General features: G+C 38.4%; 1 protein-coding gene across 1 annotated transcript in view; it reads right to left on the bottom strand.

The window, feature by feature from the left end:
• Positions 1–16,767, bottom strand: part of Zdhhc2 (zinc finger DHHC-type containing 2) — a 60,866-nt gene that overhangs the window by 11,216 nt on the left and 32,883 nt on the right. Inside the window, exons 5-10 of the mRNA XM_021170298.2 lie at positions 15,889–15,958; positions 15,320–15,352; positions 9,876–9,996; positions 7,808–7,940; positions 4,489–4,615; positions 4,035–4,127 (exon numbers count right to left, since the gene is read on the bottom strand). Coding sequence (XP_021025957.1) covers positions 4,035–4,127; positions 4,489–4,615; positions 7,808–7,940; positions 9,876–9,996; positions 15,320–15,352; positions 15,889–15,958 — 577 coding nt within the window. The remainder of the gene's footprint in view (positions 1–4,034; positions 4,128–4,488; positions 4,616–7,807; positions 7,941–9,875; positions 9,997–15,319; positions 15,353–15,888; positions 15,959–16,767) is intronic.

Here is a 16,767-nt window from a genome sequence, read left to right as displayed (position 1 = left end):
CCTGACTAAGACACCAGGTAAGCACATTTGTTAGTTTTGGTCTCTCTCTCTCTCTCTCTCTCTCTCTCTCTCTCTCTCTCTCTCTCTCTCTCTCTCTCTCTCTCTCCATTGAAGAACTAGAAGCAAGAGAAGACACAATCCAAAGGGACAAGAAAGAACAGTTAGAAACTTGATGAAATTATCTATGGAGAAGTTGAGAGGTCCACTAAGAAATAAAAACCATGGGACTAATTCCTGCTCCCTCCCCCCTCCCCCCACTAGAAGCAAACTGGGCTCCTCAGAAGAAACCACTGACAATGGGCCACTGATCAGTGATGTCCCTGACTTAGGGAGAATAAGTCTGGACACCTAACTAGAGGAGATAACCAGCCAAGAACAAGGCTGATTATTCAACTTCTTCAAGCTCTCACCAAATATAGTGAATCCTACATATTAGCCAATCAAAGCTGAATGAAACTAAAATAGTAGCCAATCAGAACTGTACTCATGTCATGGCTTTGCCACCTACCAATCATATTAGAGGTCATCTAATTCTTCTGGAAAATTCCCCTATCCCTGCATAAAAAGGGGCCTGAGAGCCCCTCAGGTCATCACCATTTTGATGAATGATTGATCCCTGTAAGCTGGTAATTTGTGCAGAATAAACTCTCTTTTTCTTTGCATACTATTTGAATCTGGGGTCTTCCTACAGTGATTCTTAGACCATAACAAAGTGATGATGGCCTAGCTTAGGAAGGCAGCCATGAAGGTGGTAAACAATGGTGTGTGTGTGCCTGTGTGTGTGTGTGTGTGTGAGATGCACACACACATATAACTGCAAGTGGTAAGAAAAGATTCATGCATATATAGGAAAAATTTTAATATATAAGTAGTATAAATATACATATATATAATTCTGCAGTGTTAAAGTGTTAAGGAATCAGTTCTAGGACCTTGTGATCTTGCACATATACAACATACCCAAGTTCTACCACTGAACTATATCTCTGGTCTTTGATTTTCAAGTAGTCTCTTGGTGTAGGTCAGTCTAGTTTTTTTTAATATTTATTTATTTATTTATTTATTTATTTATTTATTATATGTAAGTACACTGTAGCTGTCTTCAGACACACCAGAAGAGGGCATCAGATTTCGTTACGGATGGTTGTGAGCCACCATGTGGCTGCTGGGATTTGAACTCAGGACCTTTGGAAGAGCAGTCGGTGCTCTTAACTGCTGAGCCATCTCACCAGCCCAAAAATGTGTAGCCCAGGCTGGCCTCGAACTCGTGATCCTCCTGCCTCTGCCTCCTTCAGCAAATCCTACCGGCGTGCGCCACCACTACCAGCCAGTCTAGTTTTGAGTTTGCTCAATATCCCTGTCTGGCCTTACATTCTCCCTTACTTGTTCAAATTCAGCCTCAACATTTAAATGAAAGCCAAGAAATGCCTGTTGAGTACAAATCACTTCAAGTCCACTCAGCAGGGAAATGCTGTCAGAAGTAAGATTTTCCCCAGTCCTCGCAACCTGTGAGTCATGACCCCTTTGGGGTTGCATATCAGACATCCTGCATATCAGATATTTATGTTATGATTCATAACAGTAGCAAAATTACAGTTATGAAATAGCAACAAAATAATTTTATTGTTAGGAGTCACCACAACATGAGGAATTGTATTAAAGGGTCACAGCATTAGGAAGGTTGAGAGCCACTGCTAGAGCACTTTAAAGACTGAGACCACGCAGCTCCTAAAACCTATACATTCTTAACGTTCAAAAACCACTTAACAGAGGGTCAATAATATTAATGTAATCTACTATTAAATTTTGCAAAACTTTGAAAACATATCTTAAATAATTTATTAGAGCTCAGTTTTTTTTTTCATCGATGTATAGGAAAATCCATTAACATTTAACTGTGTACAGTTTTTTGAGCCAAAGCACATAAAGTTTGACCCAGGAAGTGACTGATGCCTTTGAATGTGAAACACATCAGAAGAGCTTTTTCACTAATGGGCAGAATTTGACTTGTACCTATCTCACACTAAAGATCGGGTAACAAATATGTTTTAAGTCTTTTTTTAAAGATATATTTATTTTGTGTATATGAGTAATCTGTTTTCATGCACACGAGAAGAGGGAATCAGATTTCATCACAGATGGTTGTGAGCCACCACGTGCTTGCTGGGAACTGAACTCAGGACCTCTGGAAGAGTAACTAATGCTCTTAACCACTGAGCCATCTCTCCAGCCCTCATGTTTTAAGTCTTTTAAAACCTTAATGTGATTTTGGAATGTTTGCCAAAATCATAGTCTTGCAAATAATCCTGGGAACACTCCAGAAACCATAGGAAAAAGCACTGTAATCAATATGAAATATTCACAGGGTAAGTGGCCCAGCACAACTAAATTATAGAAATGAAGACTAACTCTAAAATTTTATAAAGAATTCTAAAGTTTTATAAATGACATCATGCTTGTGCTTTTGTTACTGACTTTCATTTAAAAAACAGAATATGTTGTTACTCACAAATATATAAAAATTAATATTTCAAACTGCTAGGAATTCCTATATAAGGTTGGGAGAGATGGCTCAGCAGTGAAGAACACTCTCTGCTTTTGTAGAGGACCTGTGCTCAGTTTAAAGCGTATACATGGGGGCTCACACAATTGTGTCTGTGACTCCAATTCCAGGAAATCTAACTCCTGTTTGTGTCTTTTTGGTACCAGGCAAGTATGTGGTGCACGTGTATACATGCAGGAAAACCACTTAACACTCAAATAAATTAAACAAATCTCTTAAAACTTTCACATTTAGACATATGCTTCCTTCTAAAAGAAAAGGATACAGCCATGTTTCTTTAAGAGAGAGAGAGAGAATTCCTATAAAACTTGAATTTTTTTTTTTTTTTTACTTTTTCTCTTTCTCCAATTAGTGGAAAGCCAGAATTAAACTTCAATCTTTATGTTTCTGTCCTTGATAGACTAGAATCTAAACAATCTTAAAGCTGGAGCAAAAGTCTCCACACAGTGAATGTTTAAACCCTTTTCCCTTTCCTTTGGGAAAACATAAAACGGACACACATGCAGGCACACGTGCACATATGCTTGCAAGCACACATGTGAATTCAAGTAGCATTTAGAGGCCTTCCAGAGCCCCCTGAACTATCAAATGGATGTCTGGGAGTCCTTTTGATCTCCAAAGGTCCAACTGAAGGAATTTCACCTTTATAAACATTACTACAGAGGAAAGCCCAGAGGGTGAGAGGAGGGTGTTGTACCTTGACTTCATACAGGAAGGAGCAGAGGAGAAGGGCTTTTGAATTACATTATTTGTTTAAACACTACCTTTCAAATGTCATAACATATTTTGGGCTGGAAAGATGGCTCAGTCATTAAATGCTAGGCTCACAACCAAATATCATGATATATTTTATTCAACTAAAATGTCTAGAGATTTAAGAACTGTTTTCTTTTTTTTAAAGATTTATTTATTTATTATATGTAAGTACACTGTAGCTGTCTTCAGACACTCCAGAAGAGGGAGTCAGATGTCATTACGGATGGTTGTGAGCTACCATGTGGTTGCTGGGATTTGAACTCAGGACCTTTGGAAGAGCAGTCGTGTGCTCTTACCTGCTGAGCCATCTCACCAGCCCAAGAACTGTTTTCTTAGGAACAGAATTATATGAATGTAATTGAAACTATGTATCCTGTCTATTCTACCACTGTCTCCCTCCATCATTAAAAGTGGAATCCATTATAGTACATTTTCCTTCATCTTTTTGTTTGTTTGTTTGCTTGCTTATGGAGACAGGGTTTCTCTGTGTAGCCCTGGCTGTCCTGGAACTCACTCTGTAGACCAGGCTGGCCTCAAACTCAGAAATCCCCCTGCCTCTGCCTCCCAAGTGCTGGGATTAAAGGCATGTGCCACCACTGCCTGGCTTTTCCTTCACCTTTAACATAGTTTTCTCAAAGGAACAGAAAACCAAAAGAGACAACAGAATAAAATACATCACTTGAAAATAAAACAGAAAAAAAAAATGGAGCATTACTTTTTCACTGTTGAATTTAGTCCCGCAGGAGTAGAAGGTTGTTCAGGATCCTGGTTAACAAGGCAAGTTGGAAAGGAACAGCCATCACCTTGACTGTAATTAAAAACAGAGAGAGAGAGAGAAAGAAAAATGTTCAACCTTCCCAATGCTGTGACCCTTTAATACAGTTCCTCATAGTGCAGTGACACCCCCCCCCAATCATACAATAATGTTGTTGTCACTTCCTAACTGTAATTTTGGTACTATTACGAATCCTAATATAAACATCTATTATGCAGGATATCTGATAGATGACCCCTATGAGGTCATTCCATCTGCAAAGGGGGTCAGGACCCAAAGGTTGAGAAGCACTGCTCTAGCCACCCCTGTGAAGAAAAACAACAGATTTAACTCTGCCTTTTGTTTGCTTACTTTTATTAATTTAAATTAAAAGAAAACTTTCAGAACAAAGTACCTTGAAAATATTGGTAACAGCCAATATTTCTTCTCATCACCAAAAACTTGTCTCATGTTTTTACTGAAACCCAAGCTGAATCCGTTCTTATCTGTTCCGTGTCTAAATACTGGATTTCTGAATGCCTCTAAAAGGAACAGAGAAGCAATACTTTAAATTCAGAATTTATATACTAGCAAGCCCTAATACCAAAACAAGTGTGTGTGTGTATGTGGTGGGGGGAACTCCAACAACTGGTGGGTCGTCTCTCGGGAGTTGTCATGTACTGTACATGGCCTTGAAACAGAGGTTGTCTATTCTGGCTTAAAATATTAAGAAATAAATAGGTCTGCTTTAATTTTTTTCACTATTATAAGAGTACAAGCACACAAAAGAAAATTAGAAAATAAAAATGAACAAATAAACTAAAAATTACACCATCTAGATTTATATTTTATTCATGTTAGTGTGTTTGTTTGTGTGTGTGCATGTTAGTGTGTGTGTTTGTGTGTGTGCATGTAGAGATCATAAGACAATTCTGTGGAGAGGCTTCCCATTCTACCTCTATATGGAATATGGGGATTGAATTCAGATTATCAGCCATTGTGGCAAGTGACTTTTACCATTGACCTACCCTTCCAGTCCAGCTTATAGGTCTTCTGACTATAAATGGGTGGATGGACTAAATAATATTGAAATATTTAAATCTATGTTTTTAAACAAAATGTAAGTGTATTTATATGCAATAACATCTTAAAGTAAAAAAAAAAAAATTTAACTTCATTGAAACTTTTGTCTCATCATAATTTTTCCAGTTGACCCAAGAATGTACTTTATAGCCAGCTTGCCCAAACAAAAATCCAATCCCAAACCAGATACATCTGGTTAGGTCCGCTTTGCGTATCTGTGGTTCAAAAAGACATTAGACTTGCCCACCGTCACGTAACAAGTGAAGACGTGGCTGTGAGGCTATTAATGTTCTTGTCACAACCCTGAAAAGCAGATTCTAAAATCATAACTTTAGGATATGAATACATTTAGAAGTATAAAGATTTTGCCCATCATTTTGGAGACAGAATCTAACATGCAAGGTCAGATACTAAGAAACATGCTGCTTGCTATGCGACCTTAAGTCTTTGTTGATCCTGGATGTTCATGTTTTAAAAAATGTCTCCATTAGACAGGGTCTTGCCTACACAGCCTTGCTATCTCTCAGTCAGGGTGGTGCTTTGTTTCTGGTCATTTTTCATCACACTGAGGTAACCAACCATTGTTCCAAAGGGCAGAGTTTCCCACAATCCTTTGAACATCCTTTCATACCTGTGAAGTCGGTTATAATGCTACCCTCACCTCTAACTTTGGTAATACCTGTTTTACTTTTTTTTGTAGCTAAACCTCATCAAATTAGTTATATTAAAAAATGACAGTTATTGGCTTCATTTCTTTTCTATAGCTTCCTTTACTATTATTTCCCGTCTTCACTGTCTCCTCCCCTCTGCTGGATTTGTTTACTCTCTTCTCCTTTTACTGGTTCCTCACAATATATACATAGTTACCAGTTTAAGATGTTTCTTCATTTATAAAATGGACATTTGGAGGTGTGCCTTTCCCTCTGAGGCCTTGTACTAGCTGGGTTTTGTTTTGTTTTGTTTTTGTGCCAGCTTGACACAAGTTAGAGTCATCACAGAGAAAGGAGCTTCCCTTGAGGAAATGTCTCCATGAGATCCAGCTGTAAGGCATTTTCTCAATTAGTGATCAAGAGGGGAGGGCCCATTGTGGGTGCTGACATCCTTGGGCTAGTAAACCTGGGTTCTATAAGAAAGCAAGCTTGAGCAAGCCAGGAGAAGCAATCCAGTAAGTAACATCCCTCCATGCCCTCTGCATCAGCTCCTGCCTCCCAGTTCCTGCCCTACTTGAGTTCTTCCAGTCCTGACTTCCTTTGGTGATGAACAAGAATGTGGAAGTGTGAGCTGAATAACCCTTTTCTCCCCGACTTGCTTCTTGGTCCTGTTGCTTTGTGCAGAAATAGAAACCCTAAGACAAGCCTGCTTCGTGCCTTATGTCTTAGTTTCTTTTCCTGATGCTGTGATAAAATATTTCCATGAAAGCAACTTAAGGGAGAAAGGGTCTCTTTGGCTCCGGTTGCAGGCTATAGAACATAAAGGCAGGGAATCTGCACTGGCAGGACCTTGAAGCTGATAGTTACATTGTATCCACCCTCAGCTGAAGAGAACAATGAATGCTTGCTGTTCTTCTGTCTCTCCATCTATACAGTTCAGGATCCCAGGCAGAGAATGATGTCACCCACAGTAGGTAGGTCTTCCCACCTTAAGTAAGGTAATTGAGATAATTCCAGCCCTCTTATCTGAAGCATGCTAAGAGACCCATCTCCCAGATGATTCTAGATTTTGTTTAACAACTAACACTAGCCATCACTGTCTATAAAGTGGAAACTTTTGTTGTTTGCCTTACATTGCCTTGCTGAGCTCTGCTTGCTGCCGAGCTCTGCTTGTGGTGACACCATAGAGAGAAACTCAACAAAGAACTTCTCATGAGGTTCCTGGGGCTTCTTGCCACTTTTGTGGCCTCAGGCAGGTTGGCAAGCCTTTCGGTTTCTTCTGGATTGAACTTCCCTTGCTGGGTTGTGTGTGGTGACTGCCAAGAGGATTGGACTGCAGCCGCTGATTCATATTTGGTGTTTGCTACTGGACTGAACTGCTGATATCCTGACAATGAATATTGGGCTCGTCTGCAAAGAACTATTTCTAAACAGGTCTACTTGCTCTGTGTTCGAATAACTTATCTTTTCCATTACTTCTAATGGGTGGTGGGCTAGAGGGGAGGTTGGTCGCTTATTAAGGTAGGTTGAGAAAAATGTATTCCTACAGTGAAGCTTAACAGACTCTGTTTTGTGTCTACAGTGTTTCAATGGTTAACTTTTCAAAATGAATATTCCTTAGTGTGGTGAGGTCTTCCTTGACAACTCATACAAAATGGCGCCATCTCCAACCTTTCTGTCACACATCATGGCCTGTTTGTTTCTTTCAAAGCACTCTGAATTTTACAATTACTTTTATGTTTGAATCTTGCCTCTGTGCTCCGCAACAGGTTGTTTTCCCTTGTCCTCACCTCAGTATAAATCCTGCTTTGTACACCACGCACAGTCAGTCAGTATATGAAAGAACGAAAATGTGTCTGTGAGACATTACAAAACACACAGCAAATAAGATTTTTTTTTCTATTTCAAAGCAGGTTGATGACTTATGAGTATATGAGAACTTTCTGTAAATGACTACATGTGTATTTAAAATTTTGCTTTCTATAATAATTGGATACTCACCTAAAGTAGATTTATTTTTGCTGACTAGCCAGCAATGATAACCAAACAGAGAGGACAAGCTGACAGAAAACATAGCTGCAGCAAAGAATAAAAACATAATATGGAACTTGGCTTGAGTATCAGGCAGACCATTCTGTAAGGAAAGGCAGAAAACAAAATGTTTTATCAGTGGGATGAATGCTCCTCTACAATTATTAGCTAATATGATTGTTTAAATAATTTAGAAATAGAAAATGACACATAGCTTCATGCTAAATTTTAAGGAGAAAAGTAAATATTCATTTTGAATTAAATTAAAGGCTTATTGGTACATGAACATCTATCCAGAAAAGATTAAAGTGGGAATATTTATTTTGCTTTGCATAACCAAATCAAATTCCGGGAAAAAAACATGGCAGCATAAACCATAGAAGTAGGAAACAAGAGAAAAGAAACCGAACATATTATTAGCATGCTTCATATTAATTAATGTTTAAATAATTTTTAATTATAATGCCAGATAAATGAAGGTTAGTTGGCAAAATTTAGTTCCTATTCTCATTGATACTTCAGATTATTATAAATAACAGCATCATCAACTAAAAGAATACGGGAGACACCCCCCACAATAAGGCTTCAAGCTCTGGCAAGAACATTACAGAAAAGATCAACATTAGTAAGACCAGTCTGAAATACTTTTAATACCCGGGGGTTGAAACCAGCCAGCCCTGCAAAACCAAGAGAGATGAACTGACTCAAGAATGAACGTCTGGGGGTGGGGGGGGCTGACTTTCAGCAAAGCACCAGATACTCTAGGAACCTCCCATTCTGGCATGACCACAGTGTTTCATTTCCCTGTGGTACTTGCCACTGATATAGATGATAAGACCTCAACTGGCAGCTTTTGACAGTAAGCTCTGAACAACAGAGACTTTGGTGTTTTCTGTTCACATGCGCTCCGGGTTTGAAAAGAAAACTGCCCATCGGGATAGAGGGCAGTGAGATTATAGTAGACAAGCATTAGGGATCAACTGGAGACTAGAAGTATCCTCGAATGCTAGAGACACACCAACTCACTTGTGCCTTTCTGTTACTTAGCAATGGGGCCAACACAAAGTAGGCATTCAATAGCTCTTTAGTATTAAATTTGGTTTAAATCTCATATAAACTACCCAGCAATTCAGAAATTCTTGCCATAATAAAAGAGAGTTTATCAAAAATAAAAGAAAATTCAGAGAGAAAGCAATCCTGGCAAGGAGTAGAATGCTTTCTTACCAATGTGTCATACTCAGCAGGAATGTTTCTGCATTGTTTCATACTCCATAATTTTGTTTTGCTTTGTTTCAGAATATATAGTGCAAAAGTAATTTAAAAAAACAGCTGAATTACCAGGATGTAATAGTTTAAAAGGCTGTACAAGATTTCCTTGAACACTAGATTCATGGGTACAGGACCCTGAGGAAATACAGGGTTGGTTTTCTCTTCTCCTGGTGCCTTAGGCATCTACTGACCAATTCACAACCTTGTTTGATGTGGGTTTTGCCTGAATGCCCCTTATTTAACATAGTGTGTTGACTTATTGATATGAAAATTCTGAACAACAGCACTATAATTAATGTCTGGATAAAGCATGTATTTTCTCCATAAGACACATCAGTCTCACTGAGAAATAATAGACAGCACTTCATCAGTATGTATAAAGATCATTTTATACTTGCAAAATCAACAACAGGTTAAAACAAACAAACAAACAAACAAACAAAAACCCAACAGCAAACCATGGAAGCAAACAGACCATGGGAGAAGATACCTGTTTAAAGGATGCTGGGATGCAGATGGTGTAACTATACCTTGTTTACCTCAACTAGGAATATGCATGTATGCTGCACAAATATGTGCATGCCTAGAAACTGTTCAGAAAACTCAGAGTACATTGGTTGGGAGTTCTAAGTAAATTTTGAGATGGTGAGTACACAAATACAGACTGTGAATGCAGAGGCCTGACTGTACACAGAGTGGCCCTAGAGAGTCTGAAATGACTGGCTACTGAATGTTCATACATAGAAAAGTCACTAAAGTGATGACTTACTGTCCAAAATCTGATAAAATACTGTAAATCGGTAGCAGCAATGAAAAGGCAGTACAGCAGAGAGTAAGCCAAGAAAAGGAGGAAGAATTTGTAATTTGAAAATCCAACACAATTGTTCACCCTGTCAAGAAAACAAAAATAGTCTTAATGAGTTACATCTCCAGTCTAGGGATAAATATGTTTAAGCATAGCATAGGTTTTTGATTTATCTCCATTTAAAACTCATTATCATTTCATTCATAAAGAACAGTAACGTTTTTTAACACAATGAAAATGAACTTTTGCACTTAGATATTCAACATGAATTTTTAATGATTTATTATGTATATAGCATTTGGCTTGCAGGCAAAAGAAAAAGAAAAGAAGGCACCAGATCTCACTAGAGATGATTGTGAGCCACCATGTGGTTGCTGAGAATTGAACTCAGGACCTCTAGAAGAGCAGGCGGTGCTTTTAACTGCTGAGCCATCTCTCCAGCCCTCAGTATATGACTCTTAATATTTTTTTAATCAATCACAGTGAAAGCTACTACACCTCATATACAATGAGTTAGATAAACACACACCTACCTTAAGGAAGAGAGCTTGTGACAGGGCCAACAGAGTCAAACAGACATGGGAAATCCACTAGGTTATATCTAGATTCTATTTGTACTATGATAAACTAAGTTAAAGTCTCTTAAGTTTCCCTAAATTTGGTTGAAGTCACTTCTATGACCTCGTTGCATGTATGCCATCATGTTGGTAATCAAAGATCAATCAATGTGTACTAAATCGAAGAATTAAGAAACTGAAGTGTGAGAGCCAACTAGATAAAGTGTAATGCCCATTTGATATTAGACAGTTATGTCACTCTGGGGATGTGATTCCAAATATAAAAACCGAGACACCCTAAGTTCCTATTCTAAAGTCATTATATGATGCATGGGGGAGGGTGGAATCACAACTATAAATATCAATAACCCCAAAGTGAGTACATTTCATTGTGTAGCCGTTCTCTCTGCTTTCCATAAAACGTGGGCATGGCTCCATGATCTTCTACAAACATTAACACCCTCCGTAGCTAACCTGACTGATACAGATGATGGGGTTAACTCTTAGGTAGCTAGGATGACAAATCTACTGCATAATGTCTGCCTACTGCTTCCTCTCCTTCCTGTCCTTGTTTCCTCTTGAGTCCCTATCCTCCTCCTCCTCCTCCTTGCTCTCCCCCCCCCTCCTCCCTCTCCCTTCTCCCTCTCCCTCTTCCTCTTTCTGTTGACCTTGGCAATGAAACAAAACATTTTTTCATTTCTTGTTTTTGTTTGCTTGTTTAAAAACAACCCGTGTTCTCATGGACTTTGCTTATGCCTCAAAAAGCATAAGGACCAGTTGGAGTTTAGTAAGTTTGAACTTAAAGGTCTTGTCCATAGAGAAGCAATTCACAAATACACACATTACTCACTAATGGTTATGTTTGCAGCTTTGGAGGGGTCCAGTGGGAATGCAGACAGATCTCTGAGATTATTTTTTATGGCACCAGAATGGAATAATGGCAAGAAAGAGTATTAGAAACAGGTCCTGTACAGGCTTTCTCTGATGTGATCTCTCTCCCAAGAATGCAGGATATTCTTAGCTTACTAGTGTTGCTTTCAAGAAGTAGAGAGGATAAACAGAGGTCGAATGAGGGGCGGGTGGGTATAAGCAAGGGTACTTGTGAATAGGGTTACACTGACTGCCACCCGTTGTGCCTCTTTCTAAAGGAATGCAAACAGAAGATTTTTTTATTAAATGATGAAGAACACTTTTATAGAAAGGAAATGATTTTGATCAGGCTTTTATAATACCTGATTCAGCTTACTGTAACTCATGCTTAAGATCACTGGGATAATTGACCATACAAGAACCTACAATCAAAACCAAGTTTGATATATGTACATAGATGATTCTGGAAGGCGTATTTCAAGAAGAAACAAAGAAGAGGTTTTTTTTTTTTTTGTTATGGTTTTTGTTTTGTTTTGTTTTCAGAGCTGAGGACCGAACCCAGGGCCTTGAGCTTGCTACCACTAAGCTAAATCCCAACCCCTGAAGAAGAGTATTTATCTTGAACAATAACAATATACTTTCTTCAGACAGCTTTTGGGTAGACATTGTAACTGCCTATTGTAGAGTCAGTTTGGTCTGAGGACCCAGCTTACACAGCACCCCCCGGAAGGACAACTTGATGTTTATGCAGAAACAACACACTGTGGGTTAGATCATTTTAATTTGGTGTAAAGCTAGCAGTGGAATGTTTCACAGAAACTGCTTCCTGAATACAACTAAAAAGAGAGTAAAGTATGTTGGAAAAAAATTAGCTTTTCAGGCTCCCAAACAAAACCAGCTGTATGACTTTGAGTCCATTTTTCAACTCTGCTGAGCCTCAGGGCAAATTATATTACTTCTTTCTGTTATCAGCATATAAAGATAACTTTTAAAAAATGTATAGTTTTTAATATACAGTGGGCATTCAATATATTGAAACTAAAATTATTTACTTCTATTTGAGGAGTTATTAGGTAACCACACCAAAGGATTCTAAATATAATTCATTAAATTTGTATGCTAAAGGAAAAATCATTCCTCCAGTAGAAAAACTCAATCAGATCAACACTACGGAAGCTCTCATTTAGCTAAAAAGACATGTGTGAGAGTGATCTCCTAAATCCTAGTGGGTAATTGTAAGTGCCCAAGCATACAGTTGTGCAAATCCTTGAATACAAAACCAACAGGCCCTGTTTCAATGCTCAGAGTTGATATGTACTCTAAAGCGCAAAACCACATACAAGGCCTATATAAAAAGGCAGCTGTATAACCTGGTAATGTCCTAAATTATATTCAGATAACAGCTGTAAAACAATTTTCATATAATGGTGTGGAAACAGTTCCAGAATATAGTGAATAAAAAGATGAATCATATCCAGTCCATCAATTCTGTAAGCCATTTGTTGTTTTGGGTTTTGTTGTTGTTATTGTTGTTGTTGTGTTGTTAAGAGAAAGACCACATACATGTATGTATGTATGCATATACAAACATATACAAGGAAAATCTAGACCTAAACAGTCGCCATGACAATACCAAAAGTGGTTCTCTGTGATTAGGGAAGAAGTAAAAACAGATGTTAGAAAACTTATAGCCCGGTGTGGTGGCACACGCCTTTAATCCCAGTACTCGGGAGGCAGAAGCAGTTGGATTTCTGACTTCGAGGCCAGCCTGGTCTACAAAGTGAGTTCCAGGACAGCCAGGGCTACACAGAGAAACCCTGTCTCGAAAAACCAAACAACAAAAAAAAAATTATTTCCTGCTTTTACTTTTGAACTCGAGAACCACATTGTGCTTTCTCTGTACTTCGGAGGGTGGGGGCTGAACTTAGATCTCATCGCTTACTATTCGTGTACTCTACCACTGGGATACATCCCTAGCTCTGTCTTTAAAATTAAATTCCTAATTATTTTTTTGTGTGACGTAGTAAACGTAAGGCCTCATACATGCTGGCTGAGCACCCAGCTGATCCCATCTGAAAATTAAAAGAAAAAAGTCAAATGCTGCATTGAGTTGACACCTGCTGAATGTAAGACACCTGGCCTCCTGTAGTCACACACTGACAAGGCTGGTGATTCCTGCAGGGGGTGCAGGAAGATGCTGTGGGGACAGACATAGCAGTTTGTGAAACATCAGTGCAGGAAAGAGTTCAATAAACTTGTGGAGATTAAAGAAGTTATACTCCGGAAGCTTATTTCTTAATAGCTACAGTCGTCTAGCTATTCTTTTTATTTTTTAAGCTATTTAATAAGATCTGTCAAAGTTTGAAAGATGGTGATATTATCCTTAAGTTTCTTACTCTATTGCCATATTAATTGCTGGCTTAGAAAGACTGCTCTCATTGTGAGTCATTATTTTCTAGCTTTGTAACTTTGTGCATCTAACACTGGATGGTAGGAGCTATTACCTGGGTAGGCACTGACCCAGCACAAATCTGGTTATCCTGTCTCCCTATTCTTTACTATCACAATCTCTCATTTAAGTGAAGAGATTGGCACCAGCTGTCTGGCCAGATCATTTTAGACTGTTTGTGTTTAGATCACGTAGAAAACTAGACAGAATTCTCGATGTGAGCTCTCCTCAAAGAAGACCCTGAGACAACAGCTTTGGTAAAGATAGGTGGGCTGGCATGTTTGTTTTTAGATAAAGATGGTAAGAAGAGCTGGAGATGTAGCTTAGGGCAGGGTGCTTCCTCAGCATGTTCTAGGTCCTGGGTTTGATCCCCATCACCATAAAAAAGGAGAGGAAAAAGTGTCAGTAGAGTTGGGTTATTGGCCAGTCTCTGACTGGCTGAAAGGATCGTCATGGAGGTAGGGATGTCCTGGCACTTCTGGACTGACTGTGGGAGATGAACAAACTTGTTCAGGTAAAAGAAAGCTGTAATGGGAAAGTAAAGGAACGGAGATGTGTTTCTGAGACTGGGGGATGCCATCAAACAGAGGAGCTGCTCCCTACAAGAAAATTGGGGGGGGGCAGTGGAAGATAGGTAGAAGTGTGAGAGAAAAAAGGGAAGAAACAAGAGAGGTATAATCGCAAGAGATCTCGAATGAAAAAACCCTTAACCTTCCCCTCTTCTCTCCTGTTCCTAGGAAATCACAACCTATACGTACTACACACCACCTAGTATGGTCTTGTGAGCATTCATGTCTCTTCAGTGTGTCACCCCTGGAAGATGTAAAATTTGTGCGATAATTGTAATAAATGCTTGAGATCAGCCATGGTGACTTTAGCACAATTAACATGTATGCAGAACGAAAAAAACGGTAACAAGGAGAGTTGACCTCCCCTAGCAGATCTTAAAGATAGCCCTCCACAAAGTCACTTAACTTAATGGCTTAGAAGTAGGCAAAAAAAAATTTTAAAAAGTAAAAATTCCAAAAAAAAAACAGACAAACAAACAAAAACCCCAAAAATCGCAAGAATGAGTTCTAAGTAGAAAATCTTGTTTAACCATACTTGTGTATTTGTCTGCTTACTATTCTACCCACCAATGCAGTTTTCCTTGAAAGTTTAAAGTTTAAATTGTTAAAGTTTATTATAAACATCTACGGAGGTATCGTATGTAATTAATGTGTGAGCATTTATATTTCTGGAAAGTATTTTAGTGCATCTGTGTTTATGTATGTGCATAAAAGACTACCCTTCGTGCATGTAAAATGTGTAAAATTAACTTTAATGTTGTTAACACACTAGTTTTAAGATTATTTAATGGAAATTCTCCCAAATGGAGGCTCTTTGAAGCTAATTCAGTACTGGAAATTGAGCCTCCGAGGACAAGTAAGGAAACCAATTAATAAAAAGATTTGTTAAAAAAAAAAAGTGGCTCAATTTATATTAAGTTAGTAACTGATACAAACTTGTTTTAATTATAGGCTCATACTTACCATGGGCAATGATGATCCATCTTCAAAATACATCTAAAAATACCCCCCCCCAAAATAAAACACAATGCTTTATAAAATATTTCCAACAGGTTTGGCACATAAAATACCACAGAATCACTTATTCTCATCGAAAAGAGACATTATATCTTACTCTAGTCATAATAAAGAACACTAAAACTTCACAAAGTATACTCCTTAAGATACGAATCAGTTTCTTTTTAAAAGACTATTATGTTAACACAAGAATGGTTTGTACTAAAAAGTGCAAAACCCCTGTAAATATACACAAAACCTATGTAAAGTTTTCGCTTTACTATCCATCTTTAGGACAAGATTTACTGTTTCTGTTACATATTAAATATACAGTAGTATGTGAAGCGGATCAAGGGGAAACAGCGTTAATTGCGTCTACACTGCGGCTAATACAAAGAACACCCCCACTCATGTTTCTAAACAGAGGCATAAAAGGCCTGCGTGTGGACTGTGGTGATAATCTGAAAAGCAGAAGCGCGGTCCTGAACAACATGCCCACGATCATGGAGATGCTCGAGATGCAAAGGTTTTCTTACTTATCACAGACGGAGCAGTGATGACAGCGGTCTGGTTTTATAAGTTGGCATCTGTCACAGTATCGGATGGCTAGGAACAAAGAGTTCACTTAGTCTTAAGCTTAACAAGTCACTGAAAATACAATGAAATGGCTTTTTATCATCATCCCACATTTAAACTCTAAAACGCATTCTGGATTTAAATTTGACTCAAAGGAGAAAAATAAAAAAGATAGTCAACCAATTTTAAACACAGAGCATGAGCTTGCCTAGAGTCAGACTTCTCTGGAGAGATTTTCCAAGAGCAGGAGACCTCCTGGGTAAATTTGTTTCAGGAGTTCTCCATCCTCAGTAGCTACAGCTCAANGGGAAAATGTGTTCATTTCTACTCGTCAACAGAAAGGCTCCCTCACCTAAATCAACTTATTCCTGTGACTAACTGGGTGAGGATATACCACAGAGACATTCTCTAGAGTGTGTAAATATATGCTATTGGTTGCAACAATTGGAAATGACCTCACATCTCTGTTAATTGTGATACAAGAGTATAAGCAGGTCCTGGAAGAGGTATTTCCAGTTATGGATTTGAGTTCTTGCAGGTAATGCCGGCATCTTTTCTTCAATAGCACAGGGAGCACAGTCTATCTGGAATGGCTGAGTCTGAGATGAGATTTCTNTGCACAAATCTCACAGCGTGCAGCAGATTGCAGTGGAAATTGTGTAAGAGGTAGACTCGGTGTGGTTCTAATGTGAGCTAAAAGCAAATGCGATTTACATAGTATTAATGAGGCATTTTACATTTTTATACTAAATCTTTTAAGACATTGTGTATCTTATCTTTAAGAATTCTCACCTTCGTCTAGCCATATTTTAAGTACTCAACAGAAAAATGGGCTAATG

This window comes from Mus caroli, chromosome 8 (genome assembly GCF_900094665.2).
Source record: "Mus caroli chromosome 8, CAROLI_EIJ_v1.1, whole genome shotgun sequence".
In the NCBI taxonomy this organism is placed as follows: domain Eukaryota; kingdom Metazoa; phylum Chordata; class Mammalia; order Rodentia; family Muridae; genus Mus; species Mus caroli.
Note: the sequence above shows the minus strand (reverse complement) of the source record. Positions and strands in the feature narration are given on the sequence as shown.